Below are 24,845 nucleotides of genomic sequence, written 5' to 3'. Positions count from 1 at the left end.
TCAATAACGACATAGACATATAAGAAGGGTAAACAAATACCCTGACGGTAAATCAGTTCTTATTGGATGGTCTCATAAGTATTTTACTATCATAGTTGTCTGAGATGGTTAACGCGACTTTATGATTCACTTGATCTTACAAATTATTTATTCAATACTGTAAGGGTAAATGTAAAATGCACTAAAATATGTTATACGGCAAAAATGTGTCTTTAAACTGCAGGGCGTTCCCATTCGATAGTGCCACGTCAAAGTGACGGATGTAGCTAGGTGTACTCGAGGGGGCGGGGGTACGGTGGTCAATACCAGAATCACCGGATAGACTCCGTTGTTGGTAAGCTTTTATTAACTTAATCTGCTACTCACGTCGTTACATTTTCGTTAAATTTTCATCCAATAGTCTAGTTAGCGCATTTTGTTTTTCAACCAGGGTTGTAAAAATAGCTATGAGGTTTCAATTATTGTCGCGCCCCCCCATTGGTAGCGTGCTGTTGTGTAGGACCACATTGAATGATGATTGTCAATATGTGTAGGTAGTTAATATCTGATTTGGTTAGCTAACATAACCGCAGCTTTATGGATCGACATGATGGTGTAAAATGTCTAGTATTACGTTAGCTAGCCAACGTAGTAATAGCCTGTTTGTAAATAGTTTTGGTGCATCAATGGGGCACTTCTTTAACCATTGTATGTTAGAACACTTCCCATGTCGTGGATTGTCTGAAAGCCGTGCAATGTTCTGTGAAGTTTAGTGTCAATGATATAACTTAATATTGGTGTCCCGAGGATCTGATTTTTGCCCTGCTTATTGCATTAGACTTGGCTTCAAGCTAAAGAAAAGTTATGCCACTATTGGGGTGCCAAGTTGACAGCTCCGCTCATCTGCTGATGTAAATCAAAGGGGAAATTGTTAAATGGGCGTGTGGTCTAGTACAACAAGTCCCCTACTGGAATGTCGTCATAGATGTTTACTGAAGTCACCAAGCTTTGCTTGAAGAAACATGGCAGGCACACCCATGTAATTATGGTCCCACAAAGATCATGGATGTACGTGTTGCTGTTCACCATATTTATGACACAAATCCAGATTGTGAAAAGTCTTCTCTTTTTAGTCATTAAGCTAGTGTTGAACCAGAGAGGACCCAGCATCTGTTTCTATTTAGGGCAAGTGTATTCCAATGATGTGGCGCCAGTGCTTCCTAATACCTATCTGATGTGACGACACTCACAATAATTTTCTATTGTATTGGGTGTGGTAGTTTTCAGAGGAGATTTGAGCCCAGTAATGTGATCCTCATGACTGTGTGGGCAAGTTAAACATCCCTGACACTTACAACACGTTCCTGTTTGCTTCTTTTCTGGGTGTGGTAGGTAGTTTCCCGAGAGGAGATTCTTCTACAGTAGCATAACCAAGCAGTGTGATCATCGTCATGGAGAGCACCAGAAGCAGACTGACCCAGAGGTTGGCAGAAGCTGGCCAGTCTCACCTCTTGCAGTTCTGGGATGAGCTGACCCCTGAGCAGCAGGCTGAGATGACCTCTGACCTGGAAGCTATGGACTTCCAAGAGATCAACAGGTTCTTCCGCAGTGCCATGGAGGTGTCGGGCAGCAGCAAGCAGGAGAAAATGGACGCCCGCATGGAGCCAGTGCCCAGGGAGGTGTTGGGTAGCGTGACCAGGGACAGAGACTGCCTCAAGGACTGGGAGGAGGAGGGTGAGTCGTCTGGTACAGGGGTTCCCAAATGGTGGATTGCTTGGGACCAGACCAGAGTCAAATACATATGTCAAATACTTGAAAAGTATTTTAGTTGTGGTTGGTTTAGCTTGGAATTGACTGTTTTGGTAAAGTCGGTCACAATGATGTATGCATTTCAGTCAAAATAGTGCATCTATGCCACAATCTTAAGCTGTTTCTATTGATTTCTTTAAAATTGGGGCTAATTTCATTCAAGGGATTGAATTCCACTGGTTTTCAACATCCTAGATTATTTTACATGCTACCAGGAAGTGAAACAGGCAGGTAGGTAAATCTCATCAGGTTTTATGGTGTGCAGTATAATGTTATAAAGTAGGTGTCTTCTGCCTAGTGTTACATTCTAGACTAGTCGTGAAGTGCGTGCAGCGCGTGTGTTTGTGTGTGTCGGTTGTCTCAGTTTATGCCCTCGCGCAACTAAGGTCAAACATTATGGCCTCTCTCAGATGGATTTGCTCAACTCCTGCTTCCTCGCACCGTCATCTTCTCTCGCCTCCTTTTGAAAAAGGTAATGGGTAGTCGAGGAGAGACTGGACGAAAATGTTGTTGTTTAAAATGAGACTCCTTCTCCACTCGCGCATCATCACGCAAATTATGTTTACAGGGGTACATCCCAAAATAAATGTCATTTCTAAATAACAAATTAAGTTAATTGTGCAAGACATTTGATAGGTAAAACAATAAATAACATTTTTAAAAGTTTGCATGCTTTTTCTCTTCCAACAAAACAAGAGGTTTCAAAGGGCATGTGGAAGATTTCAAAACTCTTCTGTGAAGGTGTCTGGTAGGATACACATGACTATCCTTGATTAAACATGGATATTGAAGAGGGGACTCTTCAGTTAGCCTTCTAATGAAGTGATATCTCATTGACCACTTATCGGTTTCCAGGTCACTGAGGAGAGAGGGTGGAGGACAGACTTTTGCCCAAATGAGTAAAGGCCTATGCAATACAATTTCCTCCAACTAAGCAGGGCTACTGAAACTAACCATTCCAACATGTCCCTGGTAACCCCCTTCAAACAGCACAGTGACAGGCAGCAGAAGGGATCATTTGCTGTGATCAGGTAATGGCAACTCTGAGGGGGTTAAACAAGACCTGGTAACCCTTACATAACTTGGCAACCTTAAGGGTTAGAGGGTAAATCGTGATGTTGAAGTGGGGGTCCAGCTCAATGTTTAGCAGGCCTTAGCTGTAGCTGAGGAGGTCCAGCCTGAGTGATGAAGGAGGGGAGAAGAAAGGGAGCATCTGGTTCTGGTTTGGGCCTGATGTAAATGGGGTACTGCGCCCTCATTCGTGAGGTCATCCAGCACTGCGTCAGTTCTTAATCATGGTGGTGTGTCAGGACAGCCAACATCTACAGCAGCAAGCTAAGGATACATACACCCCAGGGTGTGTATGTGTGTCAGGAAAGCCTACAATGGTACCTCCCGCTCCCAGTACACTCTCAAAGGCTCAGAAATGTGAGTGCACCAACTCTTATAGCAACAGTTTATGTAAGGTAAAGTAGAGCTGTATAATAAGGGTGTTGTTGACCAAGTACACCATATATACAAAGGTATGTGGACACCCCATCAAATGAGTGGATTCTGGTATTTCAGCCACACCCGTTGCTGACAAGTTTATAAAATCGAGCACACAGCCATGCAATCTCCATAAACAAGCATTGGCTGTAGAATGGCCTTACTGAAAAGCTCAGTGAATTTCAACATGGCACTGTTAAAGGATGCCACCTTTCCAACAAGTCAGCCCTGCTAGAGCTGCCCGGTCAACTGTAAGTGTTGTTATTGTGAAGTGGATACGTCTAGGAGCAACAACAGCTCAGCCACGAAGTGGTAGGCCACAAAAGCTCATAGACCGAGACCGCTGAGTGCTGTAGCATGTAACAATTGTCTGTCCTCTGTTGCAACACTGACTACCGAGTTCCGAACTGCCCCTAAAAGCAATGTCAGCACATGAGCTCTTCGTCAGAAGCTTCATGAAATGGGTTTCCATGGCCAAGCAGCCTCACACAAGCCTAAGATCACCATGCACAATGCCAAGCATCGGCTGGAGAGGTGTAAAGCTCACCGCCGTTGGGACTCTGGAGCAGAGGAAACACGTTCAGATGGAAAAATCTCAGTTTGGCTGTTGCCAGGAGAATGCTACCTGCCACAATGCATAGAGCCAACTGTAAAGTTTGGTGGAGGCAGAGTAATGGTCTGGGGCTGTTTTTCATGGTTTGGGCTAGGACCCTTAGTTTCAGTGAAGGGAATGACATTCTAGAATATGCTGCGCTTCCAACTTTGTGGCAACAGTTTGGGGAAGGCCCTTTCCTGTCTCCGCTTGACAATGCCCCCGTGCACAAAGCAAGGTCTATACAGAAATGGTTTGTCTTGATCGGTGTGGAAGAACTGTACTGGCCTGCACAAAGCCCTGACCTCAACTCCATCAAACACCTTTGCGATGAGCTGCAAGCCAGGCCTAATCGCCCAACATCAGTGCCTGACCTCACCAATGCTCTTGTGACTGAATGGAAGCAAGTCCCTGCAGCAGTGTTGAAAAGCCTTCCCATATATATAGCTGCAAAGGGGAGGACCAACTCTATATTAATACCCATGATTTTGGAATAAGATGTTTGATGAGCAGGTGTCCAAATTTTTTTTATTTTATGTAACCTTTATTTTACTAGGCAAGTCTGTTAAGAACATTCTAATTTAAAACGACGGCCTAGGAACTGCCTTGTTCAGGGGCAGAACGACATATTTTTTACCGTGTCAGCTCGGGGATTCAATCTAGTAACCTTTCGGTTACTGGCCCAACACTCTAACCACTAGGCTACCTGCCACCCCGTGACTCTTGGTCATGTAGTGTATGTTTAGATTGGGAAGTTGAATGCAATTGAACTATGGTTATTGGGTTATCCTGCTGTTTCAACCTGCAATGATTATATCAGGTCCCCTTGCCAAGGTAGATTATACTTCAGTCGTTATAGCCATAAAAAGTTGATAGTGTTCTTGAGTTTTGTCAAACATCACAAATATGTTTTGGTTTCAGTTATATTGCTTGAATAAGCTCTATTGTTTGTACCATATTTACATTTTGTTAAATGATAGTCTCATACATGAACTGTTATTCTCTCAACCCCTTGCCTAGGTCTGCGGTGTATCTCCCAGAGCAGGGTGGCTGTTCTTCTGCTAGCGGGGGGCCAAGGGACCCGGCTTGGGGTCTCCTACCCAAAAGGCATGTATGATGTGGGCCTGCCTTCCCACAAGACCCTGTTCCAGATCCAGGCAGAGAGGATACTGAGGCTTCAACAGCTGGCAGAACAGAGACATGGAGCCAAGTGCTTCATCCCCTGGTGAGACTGGGACTGGAAGCATAATAATACACCATATGGGTTACACAGCACATAACATGCAGCTAGTGCTGAGTGACTAGTGCTTTTTGAGGTTGGTTCTATTTTTATTTTTTTTTTCACGGGTTATGATTTCAGTTTCTATAAAACAATAAATGGACATTAAATGCATTAGACATTTTGTGGGTTGAATGCTCTAACACAGATTAAACAATTAAAAAGCAAACATATGGAATTATTTTAAGATGGTCATGCCATGGATAATTTAGCAATTTTCATTTTGAATTTTAGGACCCCTTTAAGTATCAAATTAAATATAGAATTTGGCCTTTTCTACTATAGCCCACAAACACATTGAATAACACATTCATACATGGCAAAAAGAAGACAGTAAAAAAAAAAGTATCATAAGGAATAAGATTTTGAAGTGTCTGTCGTATAACTAGGAGACATAAGCAAGCTCAGTGTGTGTGTGTATATATACAGTGGGGCAAAAAAAGTATTTAGTCAGCCACCAATTGTGATGCACAAATCCCACTTAAAAAGATGAGAGAGGCTTATAATTTTCATCATAGGTACACTTCAACTATGACGGACACATTGAGAAAAAAAAAATCATTAGTACGTTTTCTTTTCTAATGATCAATTAGCCTTTTTTTGAATTATAAACTTGGATTAGCTAACACAACGTGCCATTGGAACACAGGAGTGATGGTTGCTGACAATGGGCCTCTGTACGCCTATGTAGATATTCCATTTTTAAAAATCAGCCGTTTCCAACTACAGTAGTCATTTACAACATCAACATTATCTACACTGTATTTCTGATCAATTTGATGTTATTTTAATGGACAAAAAATGTGCCTTTCAAAAACGAGGACATTTCTAAGTGACTCCAAACTTTTGAACGTTTTAGAAAAGTTTTAGAACACCTACTCATTCAAGGGTTTTTATTTATTTTTACTATTTTCTACATTGTAGAATAATAGTGAAGACCTCACAATTATGAAATAACACATATGGAATCATGTAGTAACCAAAAAAGTGTTAAACAAATAGCAACCCTTTGCAGTGATGACAGCTTTGCACAATTTGGCATTCTCTCAACCAGCTTCACCTGGAATGCTTTTCCAACCGTCTTGAAGGAGTCCCCACATGCTGAGCACTTGTTGGCTGCTTTTCCTTCACTCGGTGGTCCAACTCATCCCAAACCATCTCAATTTGGTTGAGGTTGAGGGATTGTGGAGGCCAGGTCATCTGATGCAGCGCTCCATCACTCTCCTTGGTAAAATAGCCCTTACACAGCCTGGTGGTGTGTTGGGTCATTGTTCTGTTGCAAGACAAATGATAGTCCCACTAAGCCCAAACCAGATGGGATGGCGTATCGCTGTAGAATGCTCTGGTAGCCATGCTGGTTAAGAGTGCCTTGAATTTGAAGTAAATCAGTGTCACCAGCAAAGCACCCCCACACCATAACACCTCCTCTCCATCTACAGTGAGAAATACACATGCATAGATCATCCGTTCACCCACACCGTGTCTCACAAAGACACTGTTGGAACCAAATATCTCCAATTTGGACTCCAGACCGAAGGACACATTTCTACCGGTCTAATGTCCATTGCCCGTGTTTCTTGGCCCAAGCAAGTCTCTTATTCTTATTGGAGTCATTTAGTAGTGGATTCTTTGCAACAATTTGACCATGACGGCCCGAATCATGCAGTCTCCTCTGAACAGTTGATGTTGAGATGTCTGTTACTTGAAATCTTTTTTTAGAATTTATTTGGGCTGCTATTTCTGAGGCTGATAACTCTAATGAATTAGTCCTCTGCAGCAGAGGTAACTCTGGGTCTTCCTTTCACGTGGTGGTCCTCATGAGAGGCAGTTTCATTATAATTCTTGTTGGTTTTTGCGACTGCACTTGAAGATACTTTCAAAGTGATTGAAATTCAGTATTAACTGACCTTCATGTCTTAAAGTAATGATGGACTGTCGTTTCTCTTTGCTTATTTGAGCTGTTCTTGACATAATATTGACTTGGTCTCTTACCAAATAGGACTATCTTCTGTATACCCCCCTACCTTCTCACTACACAACTGATTGGCTCAAATGCATTAAGAAGGAAAGAAATTCCACAAATTAACTTTTAACAAGGCACACCTGTTAATTGAAATGCATTCCAGGTGACTACCTCATGAAGCTGGTTGAGTGAATGCCAAGAGTGTGCAAAGCTGTCATCAAGGCAAAGGGTGGCTATTTGAAGAAACTCAAATATAAAATATATTTTGATTTGTTTAACACTTTCTTTGGTTACTACATTATTCCATATGTGTTATTTCATATTCTACAACGTAGAAAATAGTTATTTTTATTAAAAACCTTGAATGAGTAGGTGTTCTAAAACCTTTGACCTGTAGTGTGTATATATACAGTGGCAAGAAAGTATGTGAACTCTTTCGAAATACCTTAATTTCTGCATGAATTGGTCATAAAATTTGATCTTCATCTAAGTCACAGCAATAGACAAACACAGTCTGCTTAAACTAATAACACACTAACAATTATACATTTTCATGTCTTTATTGAACACACTGTGTAAACATTCACAGTGCAGGGTGGAAAAAGTATGTGAACCCTTGGATTTAATAACTGGTTGCCTCTCCTTTGGCAGCGATATTTTCTATAGAGGAATTTTGGACCATTCCTCTATAGAAAACTGTTTCAGTTCAGCAATATTCTTGGCATGTCTGGTGTGAACCGCTCTCGAGGTTATGCCACAACATCTCAATCGGGTTGAGGTCAGGACTCTGACTGGGTGTCTCCAGAAGGTGTATTTTCTTCTATTGAAGCCATTCTGTTGTTGATTTACTTCTGTGCTTTGGGTCATTGTCCTGTTGCATCACCCAACTTCTGTTGGGCTTCAATTGGCGGACAGATAGCCTTACAATGTCTTGATAAACTTGGGAATTCATTTTTCCTTTCGATGATGTCCAGGCCCTGAGCCAGCAAAGCAGCCCCAATCCATGATGCTCCCTCCACCATGTCTTACAATTGGGATGAGGTTTTGATATTGGTGTGCCGGGCCTTTTTCTTTCTCCAGACACATTGTTATGTGTCCCTTCCAAACAACTCCGCGGTAGTGTCATCTGGTTTTAAGAATCAATAGATTCTCTTCATGATTAAAAAATTTGAAATAACCTACATTTCAGTTAATCGCTCAGCACTACATGCTGCATTACATCAAGCTGACCACCGACCACTGTTTCTCAATCCATTCTTGAGGGAACTGTTTTTGTTTTAGCGCAGTTTGTGAAATCACAAACAAACCATACAATAGCAGGGTTGGGTCAAAGATATGTTTTTGTGTTCCCTCTCTCAGTTCTTCAGTTTAATCTGTCTGATTATTAACTACACCTAGATATTGCTAACACTCCCCTGCATCATTCAAGGAAGCGGTTTGATCCCAGAAAGGAGCAGTATTATACAGTGCCTCTAAAGAGCTAGTGGACCAAAACCGCTGTTTGAAGCTGGTGAACCAAAACCGAAAGTTACTTTAGTTTTGGTCCACCAGCTTCAAACCATATTTTTTTTTTCTCATTGAAAATATGTTTCACAGCAACGGTACAATGATTCTCTACACTATTCAGTGCTTGCTTTCTCACATAAATGGAAATTAAGTGAAAGGTGTAGAATTATAGCAACCAGGATGAGACTGAGATTTCCACTAGATAATACAGCCACAAAGCCATAATGTCTTTCCCAGTTTGGGAACAGATGGCGCTCAGGCAGGAGAAATCAATAGGCGAATATAAAAGCAAATCACAACACTGGCAGTTAAGTAAAACGGTGAAACACTGTCATGCTACTATTCATGACAGATATATTATGGACATTTTCTGAAATTACAATGCTATTTTTTATTTTATTTTTCTCTCCCCTTTAAGTCAGCTGTAATTTGGCCACTTGGGAGCATTAACTTTATTCTTGATAAGCAACTCCAGTGTAGATTTGGCTTTTTGTTTTAGGTTGTTGTCCTACTGAAAGGTGATTTCCTCCCCCAGTGTCTGGTGTAAAGCAGACTGAAGCAACTTAATCATGCTTAAATATATATTCAATGTCTGAGTTGTTTATTGTTATCCATTTATCAATCCCTGCCCTTCTTTTATGAGGCTTTTGAAAAGCTCCCTGGTCTTTGTAGTTGAATCTGTGATTGAAATGCAATACTTGACTGAAGGACCTTACAGATTTACTGTATGGGGGACAGAGGAAGGGGTAGTCATTAAAAAATGTCAACCCCTATTATTTCACACAAGTCCATATAATTTGTGAAGCCCCTTTTTTTCCCCCTTGACTAAAACAGAGGGGTGAATACTTAGTCTTTGCATATCTTAGTTATTTCATTTGAATTCATTTGTAAAAAAAATGTGTAGAATTTTCTTTTTCACATTGAGATTATGGATTATTTTGCGTAGCTCAATGAAATATTTCAATCCCAATTTGTAATGCAACAAACTGTCAAAGTTCTAGGGGGTGTGGACTTTCTATAGGCAATGTAAATCCCTATGGAGTAGATGAAGGGAATCAGTTAGACTATTCAGGAGTGGGTTGACAGGAAGGAGACGTGTCTAGCTGGCGTCCCGTCTTTGGGGCTGGGCCCTCTGTAATTAAGATCAGGCGTCAGGACTAAGCACTCACCATGAGATGCCAGATGCCATCCAGTCATAAGGAAGTACTTCTGGTTTTGTGTCTTGTGATGGGTTGTTGCCACAATGTATTTTTAACCTTAGTTAGATCTCAGCATTCAGCTTTTAAAATTCATCTGGATTCAATTGTTTGCCAGATAATGTGCATTATGAATAACCTTTCTGGAATCTTTGTAAAATGAGAGGCAAGGTTTCCAATCTTATGAAATGTGTAAGTAATTATGCAGTGATTCACAGTGAAAAGTCAATCATTGACAACAACAACAAAAAAAAATAATAATAATTGTCTTGAGAGTTGAAGAACCGCATAGTCCCCATGCTCTATCTGCAGTTTTGTCATAATGTAGTTATTGACATAGCCTTGTTCGGTAACTTCTCTACCTACAGTATATAGTACTTTAATTACCCCAATTCAAGTTAAGTTCAAAAGAATACTAGATTTTTAAAAATGCGGACACCATTCAAACCAATGAGGGTTTAACTTTTTAAAGCCAATTATCTCCGAATCTTTTTGCGGATATAACCTTAAAGAACCAAGCTCTCTCTGTGTATTATCCTTGAATCAAAGCAAATGTATCATGCCCCTGCACAAAATGACCAGTGAATGAATGAATCACAAAATAAATAATACCTGAATTTCTGCCTAGGTACATCATGACAAGCGGCCGGACCATGGAGTCGACTAAAGAGTTCTTTTTGCGCCACAGCTACTTTGGGCTGGGCAAAGACAACGTGATCTTCTTCCAGCAGGGCATGTTGCCTGCCATGGACTACAACGGCAAGATCATCCTGGAGAGCAAAGCCAAGCTGGCAATGGCCCCAGGTACACCACTTAATCTGTTTGAGAGTGTGTGCGTACATCTGTGTATTTTAGATGTTAATGGGTCGGTACTGATGTGTGTGTCTGTATTTCAGATGGTAATGGGGGTCTGTACAGAGCTCTGGGTACCCAGGGGATTGTGGAGGACATGGAGCAGAGGGGGATCGGGTTCATCCATGTGTACTGTGTGGACAACATACTGGTTAAAGTAGCAGACCCTGCCTTTGTCGGCTTCTGTGTCCAGAAAGGAGGAGACTGTGGGGCTAAGGTTAGTAGCGCTCTGTCTCTTTCTCACTGGAAGTTTCTCTCTTTGCCCTCTTCCGTCTCTCACAACGGGGCCAAATGTGACTCATGAGGTCACCCAATATTCTTAAATTACTTCCTTCCTTCTCTAGTCAGATCCTACCTCAGTAGCTTAAAGTGGTTTCCTCTCCTGGTCCTCTCTCCCTCTAAAGAAATGTTCACAAAGGCTTTGAGCTGAAAGCAGTATGGTTGGTCACTCTGTGATGAGAAATACCAGACCAGGAAGTTAGTATTGAAACTGTGTTCAGTAAAGGTGTGTTTGGATAAGAGGGTGTGACACAGGGGATTCAATTTTTTTATTTATCCGTTATTTTACCAGGTAAGTTGACTGAGAACACATTCTCATTTACAGCAACAACCTGGGGAATGAATGAGCCAATTGTAAACTGGGGATTATTAGGTAACCGTGATGGTTTGAGGGCCAGATTGGGAATTTAGCCAGGACACCGGGGTTAACACCCCTACTCTTACGATAAGTGCCATGGGATCTTTAATGACCTCAGAGAGTCAGGACACCCGTTTAACGTCCCATCCGAGAGACGGCACCCTACACAGGGCAGTGTCCCCAATCACTGCCCTGGGGCATTAGGATATTTTTTAGACCAGTGGAAAGAGTGCCTCCTACTGGCCCTCCAACACCACTTCCAGCAGCATCTGGTCTCCCATCCAAGGACTGACCAGGACCAACCCTGCTTAGCTTCAGAAGCAAGCCAGCAGTGGTATGCTGCTGGCATAATTAAACTGGCCTGGGTGGCAGTTTGCACCTGGTGAAAAGTGATTGCATTTGTTTTGGAATGCAACAGATACATGTGTTCCCAGTCATGTGAAATCCTAATTTATTTATTTCAATTGACTGATTTCCTTATACTGTATGAACTGTAACTCAGTAAAGTCTTTGAAATTGTTGCATTTATATTTTTGTTCAGTGTAGAAGGGAATGTATTTCATACCGAATACCTGGCTGTCTCCCTGACATGAAGCTAAAAACAAAAGTTATGTAGGTTAATTAAGCATGTGGAGTAATGAGTAGGATTCCGTTTTCACATGCAATGTGTTTGCTTTTGATTAAAACGCTTTGCCTGCCTCCCCACTGAAAACTAGTTTGAAAATGTATGATGTATGTTTTCTGAACAATGCCTCATGCTGCCTTGTTGACAATATGGCAGAGCAGCGCATATTCTATTACTGTTCAATTTTAGCTGGGTGTGCCTCCTTCACCGGACACGGGAAAGGCCATAGCTCGAGTTTCTAAACCCAGAAGCTCAACATAGCGATGCGCCATAACATCGCCTACAAGTGTGAGCAGGGATTTCTATTGGAAAAGCCGTTTTAGCCCATCTTTATACTGTACTGTCTTTTGAGACATTGAAAACTGCCTTGCCATGACTTCTCCTCTTTAAAGAACTGCACTTCTAATTCACCACAAGGTGGGGTTGTAGACTATCACCCAGAAGGAGTGAAGTAGCAGGCGTTTCTTCACACATACATGGTTCAAACCAAGATGTTTTTCAGACAACTTTAACATCCCGCCAACTGTTCTTTATATTGTAAAGGCATGGCCCGGCACCAAAGCCTCAACTTTTACTTCCGCCAACCAATCTAGTCATGATTGCGTTAAAGTTCTGTCTACGGCTTAAAGCCAGTTCATGCTTGCTCTGTAAATGTGATTCTGAGGCTCCATATGGAGTGTGACTCAATTGTTTATCCTCCAGAGGCCAAATTGAGCAACATACCAAATCGCTCTGCGTCTCCCAAATTTTGTAATCATGTGGAGTACTCTGTATAGCTCCGCATTGACATGATTGGTTGGCGTTAGGGGCGCGAGGTCCAATAAAAACAAACTCCCTTCCTTGACTACTTCCTTCACAGCTGTTCTGCTCTGCGAAACGCAAGAAGTATGTATACATGCCCTGCTATGACCTACTATCCCATTACTACTATCCTCCTACCTGTTCTAAACTTTGCGAGGCATGTCACTTCAACCATCTCTTCCCATAGCCCAGGACATGCACTGTTTTCTTAACCACAAATGGATGGAACCATAAACAATAACTGTTGGAATAAAGAAGGGCTAATGCAATTGAAGGCATCAAATTGTTGCTTACTGAAACTCCCAAAGTCAAGTTATAATACAAAGCAATACCAACTATTTCAGCACCGTTTAGATCTGCTTTGAGACAAGCGTTGGGAATCAACGTCAGATTTTCTTTTTCACTAAATCTCTGTTCAGATATTGGTTAGCCAGGCTACAATTAGGCTCATTATTAACTTGGCTCATTTATTAGTGCTGATCAGATGGGTTTTTTTTCAAAGCCTGGTTATATAGCGTAACATTAATGAAAACTTTGTATCGAAAAACTAATGTTTTTGGCTTAGTTATAGTGAAACAAGTCTAACAAGTACATTTATTTTTGCCCCTATCAGTTCATTCCTCTGTCATCTCAAGGGAGGTGTTCGATATGAAATGCATTCCCTTCTACACTGAACAAAAATCTAAATGCAACGTGCAACAAATTCTAATATTTTACTGAGTTACAATTCATACCGTATAAGGAAATCAGTCAATTGAAATACATTAATTAGGATTTCACATGACTGGGAATCCAGATATGTATCTGTTGGCCACAGATGCCTTAAAAAAAGGTAGGGGGTGGATCAGAACCAGTCAGTATCTGGTGAGACCATCATACTGCAGTGCACGAGAGACCGTTCCTGCAAGGTATTTATGGCCGTCATAAAACTGGCCAACTCGCCCAGGAGAGGGGGGTCTTGAAACCTTCGGTTAGCCGGAACCTTTGATGTCCATCCAGGAGGGCAAGTCCTGACCACACCAACCAGGTGGGAAGAGACAAAGGAAAACAACAATGGAGAAAAAAAAACGAAGACAACAAAAATCATAAAAGCAAGTCCAACTGAATATGTTTGAGTGCATGTTTGGCACTATTTACATGTGTGCATTTGAATGAAAGTGTGTGTGTGTATATGCATGTGTACAAACAACTGCACAGCATGCATGATGCCTCCTTGATTCAACTACTGTAGCAATCTTGCTTGAGTGGCAGTGTCAGTATCCTTGCTTATAATGCTGCCATCTCGGGGGTACTCCTTAATTGTCCAAAATATTTTAAAGCTATATAAATAAATGTATTATCTACATTTTGTTTATTGACATGTATTCTATTACAGACACTTTAATGCATACTTTAAAATGAAATGTGAGCTAAACATTTAAAAAAAAAATATATATATATATATATATATATATATATATATATATATATACAAATATACAAATATAGACTTTTCTTTAAATATTTTTTTTAAATTAAGTGTACTAATCTTACTGGCCCCACGACAACAAATATTTAAATACATGTAATTTTGGCCTTAACAGTTCATTTAAATACTGTGGAATTCCATTAATTCCTATGGAGAACTGCTTCTACTAGGGAGTGGCAACGGTTGCTTCAAAGCCTCTGAATAGCTGGTACATAGAGTCAGCAATCCAGGGTTTATATATATGCAACACAAAATTCAGAAGGCAGTAAGGCACATTTCTGTATATCACCAAATTCAACTTCTTTTTTTTCCACTTCTTTTTTACCAGAGGGGTCAACCTTTTATACAGTACCCAAGACTAATCTGTGAGTTAATTTTACCATTGGGAAAAATAGTTACTGTGTAAATACAGCAATGCGGGTTGGATTGAATTGAGCCCCTAATATACATTTTTTTTAGGGGATGATTGCACTTTTCTTCCAAACACAATACTGCAATAAATGTGAGTAATTTCAAATATGTTTTTGCCCCATGGGAATTAAAATGTACACTAAGTAGCAATAGCTCTCATTAACACGGCACCTAACTAGTGTGAGCTAACTGTCCAGAGCCATATTTGCTCGCGATGCACAACATTTTATCAGAGCGTGCCAGTGGACTTCGGGTAAGTATTGGGAAGTGTTGGAATCGGGTACAACTAGATTTACCCACCCCCAAAAGGAACATTTATGAGCAATTCCCCGCCACCCACAACTTCTCACCTGAATGCATGTTTAAAAAAGTAAGGGGTTAGGCAAAAGGCTGAAATTGGGTTTGAGAGTTAACCTTTAACAATTGGATTATTGTACTATTAGTAGCCTAGGTCTACTCTTAACCAAAAGCCTGTGACTGGTCTTAATCAATGTGAATTTGTTTCACTTAGTCTCCATCTGTATATTTAGTTAATTTTCTGTCTGGGCAAATAAGTGGTGGTATAGTTCATCTATTCATTTTCTCAACTACAGTGTATTCCGAAAGTATTCAGACCCCTTTTACTTTTTCCAAATTGTTATGTTACAGCCTTATTCTAAAATGGATGAAATCATTTTTTCCCTCAATCTACACACAATAATCCCATAATGACAATAAATTTGCTATCACATTTACAGTTGAAGTCAGAAGTTTACATACACCTTAGCCAAAAACATTTAAACTCTGTTTTTCACAATTCCTGACATTTAATCCTAGTAAAAATTCCCAGTTTTAGGTCAGGTAAGATCACCACTTTATTTTTAAGAATGTGAAATGTCAGAATAATAGTAGAGAGTGATTTATTTCCTTCATCAATTCCCAGTGGGTCCGAAGTTCACATACACTCAATTAATTAGTATTTGGTAGCATTAGCTTTAAAGTGTTTAGCTTGGGTCAAATGTTTCGGGTAGCCTTCCACAAGCTTCCTACAATAAGTTGGGTGAATGTTGGCCCATTCCTCCTGACAGCGCTGGTGTAACTCAGTCAGGTTTGTAGGCCTCCTGAGCGCTATGGCGTAGGTCTTTTATCAAGGCTCTCTCTGTACTTTTCTCCTTTCATCTTTCCCTCGATCCTGATTTGTCTCTGCTTCTGAAAAACATGCTTCACCTTAGGGATGGTATTGGCAAGGTGATGAGCGGTGCCTGGTTTCCTCCAGACGTGATGCTTGGCATTCAGGCCAAAGAGTTCAATCTTGGTTTTATCAAGAATCTTGTTTCCCATGGTCTGAGAGTGCCAAAAGGCACCTAAAGGAATCTCCAAGCGGGTTATCATGTGACTTTTACTGAGGAGTGGCTTCCATCTGGTGACTCTAACCTAAAGGCCTGATTAGTGGAGTGCTGCAGAGCATGGTTGTCCTTCTGGAAGGTTCACTGATCTCCACAGAGGGGCTCTGTCATAGTGACCATTTGGATTCTTGGTCACCTCCCTGACCAAGGCCCTTCTCTCCAGATTGCTCGGTTTGGCTGGGCGGACAGCTCTAGGAAGAGTCTTGGTGGTTTCAAACTTCTTCCATTTAAGAATGATGGAGGCCAGTGTGTTCTTTCGGACCTTCAATGCTGCAGAAATGTTGTGGTACCCTTCCGCAGATCTGTGCCTCGACACAATCCTGTCTCGGAGCTCTACAGATAATTCCTTCCTCCTCATGGCTTGATTTTGGCTCTGACATGCACTGTCAACTGTGGGATCTTATATAGACAGACCGGCGTGTGCCTTTCCAAATCATGTTCAATCAATTGAATTTACCACAGGTGGACTCCAAGTTCCAGAATCAGCTCTATGGAAACCGGATGCACCTGAGCTCAATTTCTCATAGCAAAGGGTCTGAATACCTATAAGTAAATAATGTATTTCAGTTTTTTTCTTCATAAATTTGCAAACATTTCTTAACCTGTTTTCGCTTGGGGTATTGTGTGTAGATTGAGGACTTTTTTTTTTTTTTTCAATCCAATTTAGAATAAGGCTGTAATGTAACAAAATGTGGAAAAGGTCAGGTGGTCTGAATACCTTCCAAATGCAATGTAAAGGCCGTGGAGGTTGTGAAATATGAACACGAAACTCGCATCCGTGAAAATATTGATTGCAATTCTTTTCGAACATAATGAAGATCCATTGAGAGGATGACACTATGCCTGCTCCCTAACAAAGCAGAGTGAGGGTAGAAACGAGATGAAACATGGATTTAAAAATTATTTTTTTTTAAATGGGTTTGCCTCGGGCTCTTTCAAAATAGCACTTTATTTTTATGTGACCGCGGTTCCACACGTTGCCGTGGCACAAGTTGTGTGAGAAAAGTATTTGTATTTTATTATATTCTTAGTCTACTATAACATGTATTAATTGTGATCAGGGTAGCCTAATTGTGTCTTGTCTGTTTTAATGAACAAAATAACTACTGATTTCATGTGCATGACATGGCTGTTTTAGCATATAGGCTGCACATACTGTGCCAGTAACATAATTACACTCAAAATATACAACTATTCTTATGAAAATACATTTGATTAGTCTTATGTTTCTTAGGACCAGCCTAAATGAAATGAATAGATTTATTTGTGATGGTGAATATTCAATGGATTTATAAAAAATGGATTTTAATAAACAATGCCCACATGTACTCCCACTCCTGAATGTGCACGGGAGATATAAAAGGCTTATTACGGCAAGAATGTGGTAAAAATAGGAATGTATATTGTGCTCTTTAAAAAAAGATAATTATTACTATATGAGATATAGATATTTTGTTTATAAAATGTTATTTATTAAACCGTAAAGGGTACCTAGAGCAGAGGTGTTTTTTTGAAGCTCGACTAATGTCAGAAACTGGCTTTATGACAGGCTTTTCTTATTAAAAAGACATCCCAGGGAGTCTCGTGCATTGCTCCTTCAAGTAATCCCACTGTACATTGATGGGTTTGATGACCGAGATAATAAGACACGTTGACTAAAACAAACACTAAAGAATACAAAAATAACTGCTGCAACTATATGAAGTGCTACTGGCCTAGTTTTACTGCCTCGTTATGAACAATGAGGTAACCACACAGGCCTCTAACGCAGACGGCTTAGACCACTCAACCTATAGTATCAATCTCTTTCTTTTTTACTACACGTTGAGTTTGGACACTGTGTACTATTTTTGAAAGGAAAGAACTGTACAGGGAGCAGTGGTTAAATAGGAAACTTAACTGGTTTCTTCTCAGGAAAGCAACATTTTTTTACGACCAATGTACTTTTTTACGACCAAGGTATTTAACTATTAAAAAATCACTGAGTATAGAAAACATTTAACACCAGCTCTTTCCATGACAAAGATTGACCAGGGGAAAGCGGTGATCCCTTACTGATGTTACCTGTTAATAAATCCACTTTAGTCAGTGAAGATTAACCGGGCTCCTCCCCTTTAAGGTTTTTAGCCTTTTTTGGTTGTATTTGTGCCTTTTTCAGGGGGTGAATGGGCAAAACAAATCAAAGTGCCTTTGAATGGGGTATGGTAGTAGCATTGATGCATTGGAGTCCACATGGGCCAGCATCCCTGTGGAATGCTTTCGACACCTTGAAGAGTCCCCAATTGAGGCTGTTCTGAGGGCAAAGGAGGGGGGGGTTGCAACTTCATACTAGGAAGGTTTTTTATGTATGGTGTACTCAGTGTGAGGCTGTCAGTCTTCTCTAAATTCCTCTTTTTTTATGTATCTCAGAGACTAGAGATGCACCGGTAAGGGGAGTTTTTGAAACCTCCACTTCAAAATGTGGAAAGAACTCCAAAGATTCCTGAAATTAGCCTCCAAAGCATTTATCATTTTTTGTGACGTCCAACCAAGGACTACTATTACACCAACAGTCGTGCTTGGTACATTAACCTGACTGCAGCCTAGCCTGCACAATTACCAGGTCTGTGCAACTTGTCAAACCATCACCACAAAACTTTTTACACTTGAAATATGCCTCTGAAGTACAACTCTACAATGAAGTACAGATGTAATTAAGTTAAACATTTAATGCCAAGTTGAGAGCTGAAGTAAACCCATTCCTGCTGCGTGTCAATCTGAGCTGTGGTGTGGAGGCTCTGCTAGGATCAGAGGAATGCAGGGACCCACCCTCCTGTCGTTAACTGACAGAGACTGCAGTTGTGGCTTCTTCCACCAAGCCTCTCCCCCCAGAGCTAAACCCTTCATCAGCCTGCTGAGCCTAGTCCTCCCCCACCCCAGCCCCCCCCCCCATCAAGGTCCAGACTCTCCTCCACCACTAAACCCCTCATTAAGACCAGCTCTTTCATTTGGACTGACAACCAGATGGGCAGAGGGCTGGATCTCTGATTTTGGACCAGACTCCAGTCACTAAAATGTACAGTCAAATCCTCTTTAACAATCCCATCCATGTCTTCCTTTCTATCTGCAGTCTTCTATCCAAACCTCCTCTGTAAACCGAAATCCAAATGCTTTTAGTGGGAATGAACTAGTGCACACTTTGGAGAGGAGGGCAGAATCAGGCGGCAGTCCCAGGTGAGGTAAAAATCCTTTCCTGTGACGTCACTTCCAGGTGGTGGAGAAGACCAATCCAACGGAGGCGGTGGGCGTGGTCTGTAAGGTGGATGGCTATTACCAGGTGGTAGAATACAGCGAGATCTCCTTGGCTACGGCTGAGGAGCGCAGCGCGGACGGGCGGCTCATGTTCAACGCTGGAAACGTAGCCAATCACTTCTTCACACTACCCTTCCTCAGGGACATCGTCCAGTGAGTCTCTCTCACACACACATACACACACATTTAACATAGCTAAACACAGTTAAAGATGCGCACACAGCCACACACACACAGCCCCACATACCTCCATACAGTAAGTGAGTAATTACATGGTGAATTGTTAACCCCCATTAAGCAGGTATTTGAGGTCATTACCTGCCTAGTGAGACCCTCATAACATGAGAGAGAAGTAGTGGCATTTATCAGCTGATATATGGCTGGAAACATCGCAGTGACTTTTAATGAGTACCCAGAATCTAAGGTGAAGGAAATGAAAGGAGGAAAAAGCTGCAGTTTAGTTTTCTATGTCTGGACGTTGGAATTTTAAATACATGATGTCTTTGCCAGTGTTTTTCTTTCTCTTCATTGTTTAACAGTTATAACCAAGGGCATGTTTTAGATTTCCTGATCTCCCTTGTCTGTCTCTGTCTTTTAACTCTCTCTCACCCCCTTTCTCTCTCCCTTTCCACCTCTCGCTCTCTCCCTTTCCACCTCTCTCTCCCCCTTTCTCTCTCACTCAGGACATTTGAGCCTCAGCTGCAGCATCACGTGGCCCAGAAGAAAATCCCATACGTGGACATACAGGGAAGGCTAATCAAACCTGACAAACCCAACGGGATTAAAATGGAAAAATTTGTCTTTGACATCTTCCAATTTTCCAAGTGAGTGCTGTGATTTTTCCAACCGGCTTTAGCATGTGTGGAGCTGGCAGGCTGTTTCCCCTTTTAAAGGTTTTACAGGAAGTTAACTAAAATTACAATTCAGTAGTCGAAAAATTGGCATTTATTTTCATTGACTTCTTAATCAACTAAAAAGTAGAAGCTATTTATTTCAAAAGTTTATACATTTCTGAATTTGAAATCCAAATCACTTCCTGAATTGACTGCCTTCAACTCGACTGCCCGACCCTGGAGGTGAGGGAGAAGAGAAAGGGCAGCAGGATGCAGGAATCGGGGTTCTCCCTCCCCACAGCCAGGCTTCTGTTTGTAAGACCCAGGTCCTGACACCCAGATCTCTGGAGCCCCAACCTCAGCATCCTGCCCCAGGGCAGGTTCCAACAATCCCAGACCCTTAGCCATTGTCCCAGAGCCAGGAAGCACGGCCCGGCCCTCCTCATCCTCTTCCTCCTACTGCTGGGGCTTGAAGAGGCAGGTTTTACAAGCTGCTCCAGCCTCCTCTCTCTCCCTGTGTCTCTCCCTCCCTCCAGCGGTTTAATCATCATGACATCATCTCTGAGTCATGCTGCTGCCTTTAGAACTTTACATGGAGTCAAAGGATTCTTCTCATTGCAATGAGGACGCTATTCTATGTGGCACTATTTGACAACCCTTCACTTTCAGGCTGTTTAAAACTGGAATGGGACGATGATGAATGTGTTTTGTTGTGGGTTACCTTAAACGCTATCACTAAAGATGTATTTTCCCATTGTGTGTGTGTGTCTCAGGACCTTTGTGGTGTACGAGGTTCTTCGTGAAGACGAGTTCTCTCCCCTGAAGAACGCAGACAGCCAGGACGGTAAAGACACACCCACCACGACGAAACACGCCCTCATGTCCCTTCATCACCGCTGGGTCCTCAACGCTGGAGGACACTTCATAGACGAGAACGGAACGCGTGTGCCCGCAATACCCAGGTGAGAGACACACACACACACACACACAGTGAGTATACGTTCTATTTGATGTTCATCACCATATAGTCTCCCAGTCACACGTTTTCTCACAGCACTCCCTCACGGTTCCCCTTAACCCTGTGTGTCCTGTGTAATGTTTTAATGTTTCCAGAGACGGATCTGCAGGAAGTGGCACAGCTGATGTCAACCAGAAGTAACTATTCTCTGTGCTACTGACTGAGTTACTGCATGGTGACGGGGCTTTGGCTTTCTCACACATTCGCACAGTCGCTCACTGTAACCAACTGTCACACACACAAACACCCAGGCTGCCTCAATTCTCTACAGTTGCTGCCTCTTCTTGTCACCTGTCCTTTGCTTTCACCTGGTCAGTTTATTCCCATCAGTGTGGGTGAAGCGAAGGAGACGAGGAGAGAAAAGGACTCGAGTGCTGAAATGCAGCCTGGGGTTTACCTGTGCTAGGGCCCAGGTCACTGGGCAATGTCACAGGGTCACCTGTCCTGTGCAGGTGGGGGCAGAAGTACCTGGCCTGCCCACTGACTTGGTCCCTGGTCCAATAGTCTTCATATGCATCCTTTCTTCCCCTCTTTCTTTAGTCAACTACTGGTCTGCACGTGATTAGATAATTGTAAGCCAGTTTACCACCCTGTTGCTTTCACCTATCAAACCTTGCTAGATCAGTGATTACCTGAAGGAAGGAAGGAAGGAAGGAAGGAAGGAAGGAAGGAAGGAAGGAAGGAAGGAAGCATAAGATATTGGAGCAGGGCGTAGAGCTACCTGGGATAGTAGCAACTAACCCACGGAATGTGGAGCATGCTGGGTAATGGGCACTGGGCACGCTTTGCAATCGATGTTACTGATGATGTCACTGTTAATATGTCTGTCTGATGGTGAAGGGGAGATGGGTAGACGATGAGTGGCTATTTCAGATCTGATGTTGGTCAGTTACCTGTGATTGTGACGACAACACAAACTGCATTTAAATCCTCTGTATTGTTCAAGGATGATTCGACACCATTTAATATTTATAACATTCATAAATGCGACTTAGTGGTGTCACTTAGATTGTAATAAAGGTGTAGTGGCTCTTTTTGTGTGATGTATACGCTCTCCCAATCAATAGAGAGACTTCCATTTCTGACATTTCAGTGCTGACTTAGTCTTCCTCTAGATTAATCCTACTCCTGGACTAAATGGAATCTCAGTTGAAAGTGCTTTTTAGTCCAGGAATAGGCTTAATTTTAGTCCCGGAAACAGGTCTATGAGTCTGTGGAACTGCTGGTGTTGACGCTTTAATGCTTTGCTCCAAACGTTTACTCTAAGAACACCTGGAGCAGAGGATCACACATCCAGCTGCTTTTTCTTTTTTTTTCTCCTTGCACAAGAGGGAACCAACTAAGCCTCTCCTCCCTTCTTATGCCTCCTTCTCTTTTTGCCACAGCCTGAAGGATGGAACAGACCTGCCAATCAAATGTGAGATCTCCCCACTGGTGTCCTATGGCGGGGAGGTAAGGGGGAGGGACTTAACTGTAGGGCCCTGTTCAAATAGAAAGAAATATAAAAACAAGTGTTTCCCATTATAGTTATTAAATTCAGCTTTACTAGCATTGATGATATCCTATCCTGATGTCACTTCCTGTTGTTGCAGGGGCTGGAGGGGCTGGTGAGGGGGCAAGAGTTCCGCCCCACCCTGGTCATCGACAAGAGTGGAGCCCACGAACTGGTGAAGAATGGAGTGTGAGGGACAGCAGGATGGCGGGAGAGAGAAGGAAAGGGTGCTAGTGAGGGGGGGCAGAAGAGAGACAAGCCAAAGACCTATTCCACTCCTCCCCCGTTTCAGTGCAATAATGCTGTGTTCATGCGCTCTTTGAAATAATCTGTAACACAGGTTTCCGACATCCAAATACTGTTAATGTGAGCTTCCAAATCTGAATTATAAGTGGGAAACCTGTGCTATAATTCAGTACCATGAGCTCCAACCCCCAATGGGTTTTTTCCCCCAGATTTTTCCAAGGAGCACATAACCGCAGCCTAAGATGAAGGACAGAAGCCTTGCGAGGCTGTGTGGCTGGATGAAGCAGTCTGAAGATCAAGTTATTTATTTTGCTTATAAGATGTATTTTTATATGGATGGATGTCTTGTAGAGGGAAATTACCCCCTACGTGTTTTACCAAGTGATTTGTACATACAGATACAAAGAGAGGAGTACAACGATTGTAATCAGATGATCCTAATATGATTGATTACATGTAATGTCGGTACATGGGGAGGGTTTTACTTCTAATAACTGGGTAGTATAGCACACTACTGCTAGTCTTTTGCCTGATTTGGCTTCAAGCCTAGTAGTAGTGTTACATTTACAAGTAGTAGTTGGATAATTCTAATGAAGTAGCAGTAGTTGGATTTTAAGTGGTAGTTTCGATATTAACAGATTTAGTTCAGTCGTATAGAGTTGAGATGGAAGGAGAACGACAATGAACCTGTTGAGCTATATGACCTGTTCAATTTTCTTTATTAAAGAAATGTCCAATTTGCAAGAAGTGTAAGCCTTCTTTGATTTAAACTCCAGGTTTGCGTGGTGTGTGTGTCGGTTTGCAGTGTGGATTTGTCTGCGAGTGCACTCTGTGGTTATCACTGTGTTGATTTGTCTGTCTCTGTTTGTGTGTGTGTGTGTGATGGGTGTTTTTTGCATTAGAAGTCCTGGTGTGTTGAATCAGAGTTTCCAGCAGCAGCATATGGTTTGTGTTTTAAGATGGGCCAGAGAGAGCATGATACACACTGCTGCAGCCACTCAGGAAATATAGTCTGTGGCTTCGAAGCGTCTCTGTCTCGCACACACCTACTTACTTTTTCCTTCCTCTCTCATGTCCTCTTCTCTCTTACTAGCTCTCACTCCCTCTACAGTATGTCTGACAGAAGGTATTGATTGCAGTGATAGAGGGAAATGCGTAGGTAACACTTTCTTAATGTAAATGTTGAATTTGACTGCGGTAATTAACGATGTCTATTCTAGACGGCTATATTCCTTCAGGCAGATATGAAACATGACCATGTGCATAGATAGAGGTTTAGCAGGCTGGTCTACTGTAGTGTGTGTGTGCTTTTTTCATTAAGCCACCTTGTTTTTCCACCATGAAGGAAATGAAACCTTTAAAGGGGAATTCCACCCTGTGATAATTATGATCCTCACCATGCCTTTTATTTCCTGAGTCTGGCCAAAAGTTTTAGTCTACATCAGAAAGGGAACACTGTCCGTGATGATGTAATCAGGAGGTGACTGTCTCCTAAACTCTTCACTAAGGTGGATCTCTTTCTATCGACTGATTATAATGTATCTATGGGCTAAAAGGGACTCCGTGAATTGTTATAAGTTATTATCATAGTAATAGTACTGTTGTCTGGCTTGCAATTCTAAATAATGTAAATTAAACTAATTCCAGTACAACAGTTGTAAGTGTACTAACAGTGTATTGTCAATGTCATTACTATGGCGAATATAAATGTTTTTTCCAGTGTTGAGTTGAAGTTATTCAATGTTTTATTTTGTTGACATTATTTGTCAACAGAATCTCATGCCATTTGTTCCACACAACAACCATAGGCAACATTGAATTAAAATGTCCTGTGCTTCATGAATTTAGCTACCATGAGTTAGTGGTTTGATTACTCCATCAGGCTGTCAAAAGAAAGAGTTCTCCTCAAGGAGAAAAAAGCATTCTGATTGGGTACTGGGGTTTGACTTAATTGAAACCATATGTATAGCATGA

The 24,845-nt window shown here is 41.7% G+C and overlaps 1 protein-coding gene across 2 annotated transcripts; it reads left to right on the top strand.

The window, feature by feature from the left end:
* Positions 1-227: 227 nt before the first annotated feature.
* Positions 228-23,615, top strand: LOC112249380 (UDP-N-acetylhexosamine pyrophosphorylase). Of its 2 annotated transcripts, XM_024419244.2 has the most exons (11): positions 228-334; positions 1,372-1,713; positions 4,889-5,093; positions 10,441-10,616; positions 10,709-10,881; positions 19,242-19,435; positions 19,966-20,106; positions 20,889-21,077; positions 21,229-21,270; positions 22,519-22,585; positions 22,726-23,615. In XM_024419244.2, exons 2-11 carry the CDS (start codon positions 1,431-1,433, stop codon positions 22,816-22,818), a joined length of 1,563 nt encoding a protein of 520 aa, XP_024275012.1. In that variant the 5' UTR covers positions 228-334; positions 1,372-1,430; the 3' UTR covers positions 22,819-23,615. The 2 variants fall into 2 exon arrangements, with proteins under 2 accessions (XP_024275012.1, XP_024275016.1); XM_024419248.2 differs by lacking the exon at positions 21,229-21,270.
* Positions 23,616-24,845: the final 1,230 nt, after the last annotated feature.

The sequence above is a fragment of the Oncorhynchus tshawytscha genome, linkage group LG01 (assembly GCF_018296145.1).
Source record: "Oncorhynchus tshawytscha isolate Ot180627B linkage group LG01, Otsh_v2.0, whole genome shotgun sequence".
In the NCBI taxonomy this organism is placed as follows: Eukaryota; Metazoa; Chordata; class Actinopteri; order Salmoniformes; family Salmonidae; genus Oncorhynchus; species Oncorhynchus tshawytscha.
This window is presented reverse-complemented; position numbering and strand designations above follow the sequence as displayed.

Excerpts from the sequence above, each read along its gene's own strand:
- LOC112249380 (XM_024419244.2), top strand. The coding sequence starts at position 1,431 with ATGGAGAGCACCAGAAGCAGACTGACCCAGAGGTTGGCAGAAGCTGGC. Across the intron at positions 10,617-10,708 it reads CAAGCTGGCAATGGCCCCAG|ATGGTAATGGGGGTCTGTAC; the intron begins GTACACCACTTA and ends TCTGTATTTCAG. Across the intron at positions 21,078-21,228 it reads CGTGTGCCCGCAATACCCAG|AGACGGATCTGCAGGAAGTG; the intron begins GTGAGAGACACA and ends TAATGTTTCCAG.